The sequence below is a fragment of the Ips typographus genome, linkage group LG1 (assembly GCF_016097725.1).
Source record: "Ips typographus isolate SLU linkage group LG1, UJ_Ityp_2.0, whole genome shotgun sequence".
In the NCBI taxonomy this organism is placed as follows: Eukaryota; Metazoa; Arthropoda; class Insecta; order Coleoptera; family Curculionidae; genus Ips; species Ips typographus.
The window spans coordinates 20,343,266-20,355,083 of NC_138422.1; the positions used below are offsets into that span (position 1 = coordinate 20,343,266).

Genomic DNA, 11,818 nt, shown 5'->3' on the forward strand with positions numbered 1-11,818 from the left:
TATAAAGGGTGTCACCAAAAGGTCTGGACAATGCTCTAGCACAGGTTAAATATGACACAAAAACTGTGCATGTGACAAGCTTGTATACAGGGTGGTCCAGTTTTAAATGTCAATAATTCACCAATCCATAGCCAATTAAAAAATAAGTTGACATTCATTATGTCATTTTCCTGAAAAGTGCTTCCTAAGGAAAATACAATCTTTCAAATTTCTGTTTAAAAAATCGGTTTTTTGTCATAACTGTCAGACCGTTGGAGCAATATTGATCAAATTTGGAACAAGCCCTTTATTACACGTTATTACGGTCAAAGACCCAAAACCAACCTAACCCAACTTAAAAATTGTCTTGGAAACGGAAAATTCACTTAAGAAGCTTAAAAAATATTATTGTAGCCAGTTTTCATAGTTTCCAGACAAACTAAAAGATTTTAGTTTGGAAAATTGAATTAGAAAAGATAAAAATTTTAGAAGCTTAAAAATTGTGTTTGTAACCAGTTTTCATGCAAATCGAGAGACTTTAATACTAAAAATTGACTTGTAGACATAAAAACTACTTTTTTAAGAATTTGTTACTACAAATTTAAACCTTAAAAATTGACTTGAACCCCAAAATGTAACTGAACTAATAAAAAGTGACATCAGAAGCTTAAAATTTGCATTTGAAGTAAGTTTTCATAATTTGAAGACAAATTTCAATATTTTAGTCTTGAAAATAGTCTTAGATGCAGGACATTAACATTAGATTCATGAAAATTGTCTTGAAAACAAACTTTTCGTGCTTTTTTCTTTGCTTTTCATTTTCTTCGAATTCTGGACTATTTTTAGTGCTTCAAAACTGCTTTCAGCTTGGAAAATCGAGTTTCAAGACTATCTTCACCAAGTTATTGACATAGCAAACTTAAAAAACAAGTTTTACATTCTTCATAGACTTGAAATAGCATTCCAAGCTTTGTCACTATTAAATCGACTTCTAGACACCTCAGTGCTAAAAATTCGGGTATTTCTTAATAAACTAGACTGTTTTTAGTGTTTTAAGGCTGTTTTCAGTGCCTCAAATCGAGTTTCAAGACTATCTTTACAAAGTTTTTGACTTATCAGGCCTAAAAGCCAGTTTGTCCACTGACCATAATCTTGAAAATGTTATTTCAAGCTTCTTCACTATTAAATTGACTTCTACACTCATAGGTGCAATAAATTGTAGCAGCTCTAAGAAATTCAGACTGTTTTTAGTGCTTTTTAATTTTTAAGACTGAAAAATCGAGTTAAAACTATTTCCAAAAGTCAAGTTTCTCCAGTAATTAAAGTAAAAAATTTTGGTACCAAATGCTACAATAATAGTCTTGAGAACTAATTTTTAGAAATAAAATAGTCCGAAAATTTAATTTACTTCTAGACTTGTTGTCCAGTCCAGAAAATTCAGTTGTACACCAATTAAAGTCTTGAAAACATACTTTTGGATTCTCTTTAGTCCTATTAAAGTCAGTTCTAGCATTAAAAGTCAACTTTTATATTATATTATATTATTTTTGGTAGTAAAAAATGAGTTTCATGCACAATACAATCTTTGTCTTGATTTCCGGACTTTTTTTATTTCTTGAATTCCAGTTTCAGACACTCAACCAGGATGACGATGCTTGCTGATGAAAGCAAGTTTTTAGACTATTCAGTACAAATTTGGACTTTACAAGTCTTGGATGTTCAGTTTTAAACTATAAAACGATTTTTTAAATGGAAATTTGGAGGACTGTATCTTCCTTAGGAAACCTTTTTCAGAAAAATGACATAATGCAAGTCAACTTATTTTTTGATTGGCTATCAAATGGTGAATTATTGACACTTAAAACTGGACCACCCTGTATGTATAAAACTTTAAACTCAACTAAACTGCTCGTCAAAAAGAATGATGATGATGATGATGATTTACTAATTTTTTTGAGGATTAAAAGTTACTTTCTTTTTCTTTCTGATGACCTAAATGATCTTTTTCAAAGTTTCCACGGATCATACCGAGTATACAGGTTGTGACTGAGGTGTAGTCGAAAAATTTATTGCAAAATTTTTCAAATGTGATTATTTTTAATTCTCTTCATCGCAGTTTGTATCATAATGGGCCTATCCCACATATCATAAATTTTTGTTTTAATGACTGGAATCGAAAGAATAGGTTCAAAAAACTAATTTTTCATATTCTTGAAGAAAAAATTATGGTCGTAAATGTTCCTACATTAGTTTGAATTTGTCCATTAAATTTAAAAGATCTGTTTTGGCGCGCATGTGACGTACGTAATTCTGGGCGATTTTATTGGCTGTTGCACGTCAACTATTTCACTTCTTGTCGCTGATTGGTTGATAGTGTAGTACGTCACCGGCGGCGGGCGTTTAAAACATGAGATTAATGTAGTTTTTATAATCATTTTTTTTCTATTTAGACTTAATATTTTTGAAAACAAAAAAATACGGGTATAATATTTTCAATCCGTCTTTGTAGTTATGAAATAAAAAAAAATTGTGGGACAGGCCCATTTAGTTAACTTGCAAACTATTTTAGGTCACCATTAAAAAATAAATTCGTGGAAACCTGCGAAAAAGGATGTACCGCCCACATGAGTGTTTTGGACAAGTCTTCAGAGCAGAGTAAACTAATCATGGAGTATGAAAAGAGGATACAAGAACTAATACGCATGCACGAGGAAGAATCATATCATCTGAAGCAAAAGCACAATGATAAAGTGGAAGAATTACTACAACGTATCACGGAGATTAACGGAAGATATTGGGAGTTGGTTCCTGAACTAGATGCAGCCAAAGAACGAATCAAAGAACTTGAAATACAATTAGAGGAAGCAAGCAAAAAGTTGTCCGAACAGGAAGACACTGCAAAGCAAACGTATCTTGAAATGTACACTAAAGGCCAAACAGCTGCACGAATGGAGCACGAAAATACTGTACGTGTGTATTAAAATATTTCTAACAAATAATCAGTGAGTACCATAAACTTACGTACTACTTTTTAGGTTATGGAAATGGCTAGACAACATCCTAACAGAGTTTCAGTACCAGAATTGCTCACCGAGCTACAAGTAACCAAGACCGAGTTAGAAAATATTAAGGTAAACTTTTTATTAGCAAAATATAAAACAAAACTAATCCAATCGGTAACTTTAATCAATTCTACCAAACCAAGACAATCGTTGATCACAATATGCTTGAAACAGGGATGCTGTTGGTACAATAATTGTGCGTGTTGTATTTTTAGGATGTAGAATACGCATCGACTTCTAACCAACCATTACTTAGTGCTAAAGAGGCACTATCACTTTGGGTACTCGGTGCACGAAAGGTAAAACATTGTAGAAGATTCTAGCTTTTGTGCACCCGGTAGAACATATTTGCACATCACCTATTAGTAGATGATTTTAGTGCATGATTCCTTTTTTGAATAGATTTAATGAGTATACTATGCGCCAGTTAGCGTGAATTTATCCATAAATATGCAGCCATAAAATGTATGCTGACAGTTGTTGTAGCGGTTGCTCTAAAAACTTAACGTTGAGCTTCAAGGGGACTCAGAAGAACGCAAACTCTTTTGAAGATACTTGAAACACGTTTCTGCTTGTTTTATGTCACTAAACTGTTGTTCAATTAGAAGGGCGTTGAACTTCTATAAGGGCTCTTTGATCTGAGCTAATTTCTGAGTCTGGCTAGGTTAAACTTTAGAACTGCCCTTCAACTTTCAGTATTTCTTGCAAAGCTTCTTTAACTGAATCAACTGAATCTTCAATTTGAGTCAAGCTAGCCTGTGGCGTAAGGTTTAGTTGATTTCTGATACTTGGTGTTTTCAACAAATTGAACTAATGTTAAAATTATCGGTGGCTCTCCTAGCATTACTGATGAACTTTGGTAGGTGTAGACTTTGGTAACTGAATTGCTTGAACTTATAGAGGTTTTCAGCTCAATGCTCTGAGGTTGTTCCTTTTTCAAGGGAGTTATGAGAGGTAATCTGAACTTCTGTCCAATACTTTCATAGTTCTGTGAGAAGGTCTGCAATGTTGCTCTGATCCTACTAAAAGATATAGGCTTCTGAGCAACCATCTGATCTACGGCTTTCTTTAGAGTATCAAATACCGTCTGCACTTTTTTCATGCACTTGGGTGACTACTACTGTTATTCTAAAACTTGGATCAGAATCTCAACTTCTGAAAATTCATTGTCACATATGTCGGTGACTTCCTCGCTCAGAATCTCAGCTAAAGCTGCCCTGCTTGATTGGATTTTTTCTACTAAAGCTCGTGTTTAGTCGTCTTTGGAACTATACATTATAAGGCCGTCAAAAGTAAATATCCTCTCGGCCGTTATTTTGATAATTGCTATACAGCTTGTAAATGTAAATTACAAATTGTTTAATAATAATATCTTCAGATTTGCGTAAAAATATTTAATCAAAACAGTCTTTTATTCAGTATTATTACTTTAATGAAGTTAATTACATGACATGTAATTAATGACATGACATGTAATTAACTTCATCCATGACAGGAAAATGATATCTTTCAAATAAATTTCAATTAGACCCATAAATTTACTAGTCGAATTGGTAAATTTTCCTGTCGCACTGATATTTTACTGTACCTTACTTAAATTTACTCCCATCATTAGAATTATATTTAGTGATGGGTAGTTTACCAATAAAGTAAATATTTTACTTTACCAGGAAAGTTTGACCGGTAAATTACTGGTAAATTACGAATACTGTGTTTCTGGAAGTTCAACTTTTGACACCGCTTTTTTTCCTGACTGTAGCAAATTTTGTAATGTTTTTTCAGGTTATTGGATAGAAAATTTAATGAGGATTCCAAAAATGTGGTAAACATAGTATTTTTCTCACGCTAAGTGTGTTTTACAGACGATTTGGTCCCTAACTGTCCATTCAAACCGTCTTTCTGACAGTGTATACTTTGACACCACTTTTCTCCAAGACTTTACCTGATTTTGTAGGGTTTTTTTAGGTAATTAAAAAGGAAATTTAATAAGGATTTGAAAAACGTGCTTAAAAACATGATTCGGTTACTCTAAGTGGGTTTTACAAACGATTTTGTCCATAACTGTCCTTAACAGTATTCAAACTTCAGATTACAATTTCACTGATTTCTAAATTTGTTGCACCAAACAGTTTTTCCTAATAACTCATAAACAGTAAAAGTTACAAAAAAATACAAGAGACCAAAAACGTTTCTAATTAACTCCTTAACCCAACCCTGTAAATTTACAGGACCGTTTTTGCTTCCAGTATACAGGGTGTGCATGAAAAGTATGGTGATTGACTGTTCTTGGTTACCCTGCACGCAATCTTTCAGATATAATTTTTTGCTCAACACCACTGGAAAGAGGAGCTCAAGCCGGTTAATTTGAGTGGTTCAACCTCCCTGATCTCCCAAAAACAACCAAGTTACAGAGTGTTCAAATTTTAAATCACAACTTCAACTGATTTGAAAATTTGTTGCATTAAACTAGTTTTTCCTAATAACTCGGAAACGGTAAGTTACAAACAAATTGGAAGAGACCAAAAACGTTTCTAATTAACTGCTTAACCCAACACCGTAAATTTACAGGACCGTTTTTGCTTCCAGTATACAGGGTGTGCATGAAAAGTATGGTGATTGAATGTTCTTGGTCACCCTGCACGCAATTTTTCAGATAGAACTTTTTGCTCAATACCGCTGGAAAAAGGAGCTCAAAACGGTTAATTTGAGTGGTTCAACCTCCCTGAACTCCCAAAAACAACCAAGTTACAGAGTGTTCAAATTTTAAATCACAACTTCAACTGATTTGAAAATTTGTTGCATTAAACTAGTTTTTCCTAATAACTCGGAAACGGTAAAAGTTACAAAAAAAATGGAAGTGAAAAACGTTTCTAATTAACTGCTTAACTTAACACGGTATATTTACAGGACCGTTTTTGCTTCCAATATACAGGGTGTGCATGAAAAGTATGGTGATTGAATGTTCTTGGTCACCCTGCACGCAATTTTTCAAATAGAATTTTTTGCTCAATACCACTGAAAAGAGGAGCTCAAGACGGTTAGTTTGAGTGGTTCAACCTCCCTGAACTCCTAAAAACAACCAAGTTACAGAGTGTTCAAATTTTAAATCACAACTTCAACTAATTTGAAAATTTGTTGAATTAAACTAGTTTTTCCTAATAACTCGGAAAAGGTAAAAGTTACAAAAAAAATGGAAGAGACCAAAAACGTTTCTAATTAACTGCTTAACCCAACCCCGTAAATTTACAGGACCGTTTTTGCTTCCAATATACAGGGTGTGCATGAAAAGTATGGTGATTGAATGTTCTTGGTCACCCTGCACGCAATTTTTCAAATAGAATTTTTTGCTCAATACCGCTGGAAAGAGGAGTTCAAGGCGATTAATTTGAGTGATTTAACCTCCCTGAACTCCCAAAAACAACCAAGTTACAGAGTGGTCAAATTACAAATCACAACTTCAACTGATTTGAAAATTTGTTGAATTAAATTAGTTTTTGCTAAATAACTCAAACACGGTGAAAATTTCAAAAAATTTAATACAGAGTAAAAATGTTCGTAAAGAACTGAACTTTGAAGTAAATTTCAGCTATACCCATAAATTTAATGGTCAGATTGGAATTTATTGGAAAAATTGATAAATTTTCTGTAACACTGAATTTTACTTTTCCAATTTTACTTTACATCACGTGCGGAAAATCATGACATTCTGCACTTGTTAGGCAATTAAATAATACACCACTACCATTAATCCTTTCTAAATAAAATACAATGTGAGATACAACTTAGTAAATTATACTTTTGAATGCTTGACTTATAGGACTATAATTTCACAATCTGAACTAAATGCATGTTTACACTGACCCACAATTTACTCACGTAAATTAAATTAATCTTATTGAGATTAAATTTTCAGGCAATGTACAGGCAGTTAATGGAAGCCAAGAGCCGTAATAAAATCGATCCAGAAATCACTCTTCAGTTTTTGAAGTCGGCAGTTTATTACTTCTTGACCGACAAGGAAAATAGCAACGGACACTTGAAAGCTATTCAAAGTATTTTAGGGTTTTCACCAAACGAAATTTCTAATATTGATAAAGCTAGATTATCGTAATTTTGTTGTTATATTGCACGCAATTGTTATACCATTGTAGCCAAATATAGGCTGATTTTAAAAAGTTTTGGGGAAGAGATTGTCTTAACTGTGATGGTGCCTAATTGCAAAGAAATATTATTATAGTACTTTATAAAACCTAGATGGAATTGTATTTTATAAATCGCATTTCAAAGAATATTTAGACTAATAATGTTCTCATTTATTTTAGTATTTGGATGTTGTTATTATAGATAAATTACTGTAGGATTATCCGTCACAATTTCATCAAATCATTATTTATCGTATCACCAAACATTTTTAATATTAACATGTATTTTGTACTTTTGTTGTTTAAGGTTACATGATTGTGTTCCCGGAAACTTTTCGGCATAAAGTGAAAGAACTAGGTACATTTCAAATCAACACAAATACGGTATTATAGTTTGTATTCCTTTCTAGCTTATCCGAGATTAACTTCATTGGTGCGACAAATACCTCGTATATCGGTATCGTTTCAAAGCGACCAAGGATTCCACTTAAAGATTTTAACGCTGGGTGGGTTTCTTACTTGAAAAAAACTTGGAAATAGACCTGACTGTAAATCATTATTTAATGAAAAAATACCCACCCACTATTTTCTTTTAAGCTATGAAAATCGTTCTGTTATTAGCCCATTATACAGGGTGATTGGTAAAGTAACCATAGGTGACAATCAAAAATGATGTTTGAGCCCAAGTTACCTATTGACCAAATTGTTCCCCTGAAGAGATACAGGGGGTTGAAGTTTTAATTATTTAAATTTATTTCGGTTTTATATTCTAACTCATGCAGTTTTTGAGATGTTTTTCTCAAATATGGAACGCAGGGGACTCTCCCGGGTTCACATTGTTCAACGTGTCTAACAGCTAAACTGAAACGTGGTGACCTCTCTCAGAAGGTTTATTTTCATTTCTGTGTGTAATTTTAAAACTTTTTTTCCTCTTAAAAGTTTTTCGTAAATGCCCCTTTTTTCAAGTTTAGAGGGTTGTCTACCAAAAACTTTTTTTTATGGAAATTAATAGTATTCGAAAAATTATAAAACATACATTTTTTCACCACAGGCATTATAGAAAATAATACTTGATTCTCCTTATGATGCCCTTGGTTTCTTAATTACTATTGCAGCTTCTTACTTTTTAGGCCTGCAATTGTTCGTACTCCAGCAAAACATACCCAAATTAACAAACAATTAATAAAACAAAAAAAAAGACATTATTAGGCAAGTGTTAATAGTCTAACTACGTCACTTTATAAGTCTCTAATTACGTCACGAGGGATCGTGCCAGGCTCATTTTAACATAAAAATGCTGACAATTTAATATTGAAACAAGACTTTAGGTTATATTTTGAAAACCATGCTAAAGTTTCGACTTTCAAGTCTTTTTTTTAAGCCAAACTCATTTTTTGTGGAAGTTGTTGTTGTAAGGATGAGAGATAATTATCTCCATGGGAAACTTCTCTATGGTAGCTAATGTACATTTTCACCATGTATTTGTTGTTAATACTCGTATGTCTACCAATGAGAGTGGCGTTGAGAAATACTTAACATACAAGTCGAAACCTGAGCATTGTTCATCATATGATCTCTAAGATGAATAATGTTACAAACATTTTCGGAATTAATATTCCAGGAGGATTTACAGAGTAAATGGAGTGTGGATTAACAATATCAGCTATGCTGACGATACGATCTTAATCGCTGATAACACACACGACCAACAGAGTAAATCAATGGGTTTACAGTTTTTTTATGATTATATGAAGAACTTCCTCTCACCAATAGTGGGTCTAAAAATTAACTAATTACTGAAAACTCTGAGGTAGAATGGATAGATAAATACCGATATTTAGACCACGAGATAAGCATATCAAGTAAGATGAGCATGTAAAAAAAATGGTATACACCGGAAGTTATAGCTCTGGCTACAGTGAAACGCATACTTAAGATATATTAACAACCAAATACCAGAGAAAAGAAATCATTATATTCAAACAAAGAAACTAGAGTCAACACAGAAATTAGAAATATAAAACGAAACTATTGGGAAAAGCTCATCTGCCCATGGAGCATATGACTTACCATATACTGAGCACAAAGAATGTATGCAAACACAAGAAATTGAGTCCCACTGGAAAGCTTATTTTAAACAACTTTACGCAGATGCCCCCAAAGATAAAGGAGAAAAAAAAATGAAGAAGCAAGAGAAGAGACTGAAGGAAGAGCCTCCCATAATACTCGAAGAAAAGACTGTACAACTGAAAAAGAAAAATAAGAACAAGAAAGCGTCTAGGCTAAATAATATATCAAATGAGTTATTGAAATACGGAGATCACAAATTAATGATAGACACTTAGAAAGCTCTTTAAGAAAATGTTAACATTTTAAAAAATCCCTAATTATTGGAAAAAAATATAACCATTCCTGTATTCAAGAAAGGAGACAAGAAAAGGAGTCCAGAAAGCTATAGAAGCTCTTCACAAAAGTCATAGAAGCAAAAATTAGCGAAAATGTATACATCTCGGAAGAACAAGAGTTAAGGAAAAATCGGTCAATCGTAGATACTATTTCCATAGGCAGATGGCACCAAAGCGTTCGATAGGGTAAGACTAAGCGACGTAAGTAGTTGATATACTTGAAAGAAAACATAATAGATATAAAAACCTGTATTAGACCGGTGTTAACATAAGATATAGGGACAAATATCCTTCGAACAACGTAAATGAAAACATCTCAGAGTACACATTAACTGACAGAAAAAGAAACACAGACATAAGACATGAATCTGAGGTAGAATAGATTGTCAGGTGGGGAAGTAAACGCAGAAGAGCCTGGTATGATCACGGTAGATAGGATGGCTAGAGAAAGGCTAGCAAAAGTTGCTAGAGATGGTATAACACCTTAGGAAGATCTTGAAAGAGATGGAGAGAGTCGTGGTCTTCAACATCTCAAGGAAACTGAGATTTGGAAAATACAGGCCTAAGACCTACAGTATGTGGAAGAAGAAGAAGATAAGCCTATCCAAAGCCAACTAAACATTATGCTCTTCTGGACGGCTTATGGCAAACTAAGAGACGTTTTCAAAAACAATCTTCCATTATGCTTGAAAAGTTTTCAACCAATGTATCCTACTGTTTATAACCTACGGCGCCGTAACACGAACCCTTACCAACGCTTCTGCTAAGAAACTAAAAGAAACACAGTTCAAAATGGAGAGATTGATTAATGAATAATTACCTAGAAGATCCGGCGTGTCTGATGTGGTCGTAAATGTAGCAAAACTCAAATGTAAGTGGGCGTGTGGTTTGCATGCAAAATGGCAGGTGGACGAAACGATTATTTGAATGGAAGGCCAGATCCGATAAAAGAAAGAGAGGAAAACCACCAACTTGACAAAAAAACTGGATTCGTAGCGCTCAACACAAAAAAGAATGGACTTAACTAAGGGAGGCCAGCACTATGTCCAGCAGTGTACGCAGAGGTCTGAATGAAGATGATGATGATGAAGCGTCTGGAGAAACCGCTTTTACATCATTTTCAACTACCATCAAATGTAATTCAGAAATAGTCAAGTGTAGAAAGCATCAACTGTGGTTCACCGCTAATTGAACTGTCAAACTTTAAGGTGTTTCAGACTGTGATTCTTTTCATTTCTATTATCGCAGTCTGAACCACCCTTCACTTAAAGAACTTAGTTTAAAGTATGACCAGGCAATACCCTCAAATGGATTTCCCAACTGTAATTTTGGGATAAACGGATATTTGATCATCTAATATATTATTCAATAAAATTTGATACAGGGATATAAATCCTGGTTAACCGACAACCTACTTAGTAGGCGGTATTTGAATCTCCTTTTTTCTGATATTTTCAGTTCAATTGAAAACATGTTCACTTTCACATACAGGTATTAACTTATTGTACAATAAGCGTACGTACTTATTGAGTAATTTTATGCAAAAATTCTGGAGGCGCTGGCCTCTGAAGATGAGAATCCAAGCAGCCTTTTGGCTTATACTGATGATCCTATACTCAATCCAGATCTATAACTGGGTAAAAGTGTCAGAACCCTTCAATAAAAGTCTGGGCTCACTCTATAACGCCATATTCCACATCCCGGACCAATGGAAATGTTTGAGAATGATCATGATATTGAAATTGATAAATTACGAGATGTTTGTTAAAATTTTTAACTCCATTTATGGCGATCAACGATGCATGAACATATACTACAAATAAACTGACTTACTAAAATACATGAAACAACATTAATATAAAACAAAAACTTTTTTTTAACTGAGTTCTTCTTTTACAGCATTCTGTCTAGTCGCACCTGTATTTGTAATATTTTCAATATTGATATTCACATGTTTTCTAAAAACAAAATTACGTCATTGAAAAACATTCTAGCACCCTTTAACAATAGTTCCATCTTATAAAATAGAATTGATATAAAATCAAATCATATATTTAATTTTTCTACAGTAACTATTGATAAAGAAATATAATGTTAAAGGTCGGATAGTGCAATCTGTAATAGTTCGGTTTAGTCTACATTATTTAAGTTTTATGCAAATAAGTTTTCTTGTTTAATTTAGAAATAAAGTATTAAAAGTATTTTAAAAATACTTATGTTGTTATCTAAA

The 11,818-nt window shown here is 33.1% G+C and overlaps 1 protein-coding gene across 4 annotated transcripts in view; it reads left to right on the top strand.

The window, feature by feature from the left end:
• The window catches only part of qtc (GRIP domain-containing protein quick-to-court), a 33,576-nt gene extending 21,758 nt beyond the window's left edge, over positions 1 to 11,818 (top strand). For 3 of the 4 annotated variants that reach the window (XM_081992899.1, XM_081993003.1, XM_081992961.1), the window contains exons 9-12: positions 2,549 to 2,945; positions 3,015 to 3,110; positions 3,257 to 3,340; positions 6,955 to 11,818. In XM_081992899.1, the coding sequence (XP_081849025.1) occupies positions 2,549 to 2,945; positions 3,015 to 3,110; positions 3,257 to 3,340; positions 6,955 to 7,152 (775 nt within the window). In that variant the 3' untranslated portion in view covers positions 7,153 to 11,818. The remainder of the gene's footprint in view (positions 1 to 2,548; positions 2,946 to 3,014; positions 3,111 to 3,256; positions 3,341 to 6,954) is intronic. The other variant, XM_081993051.1, reaches the window with a different exon arrangement.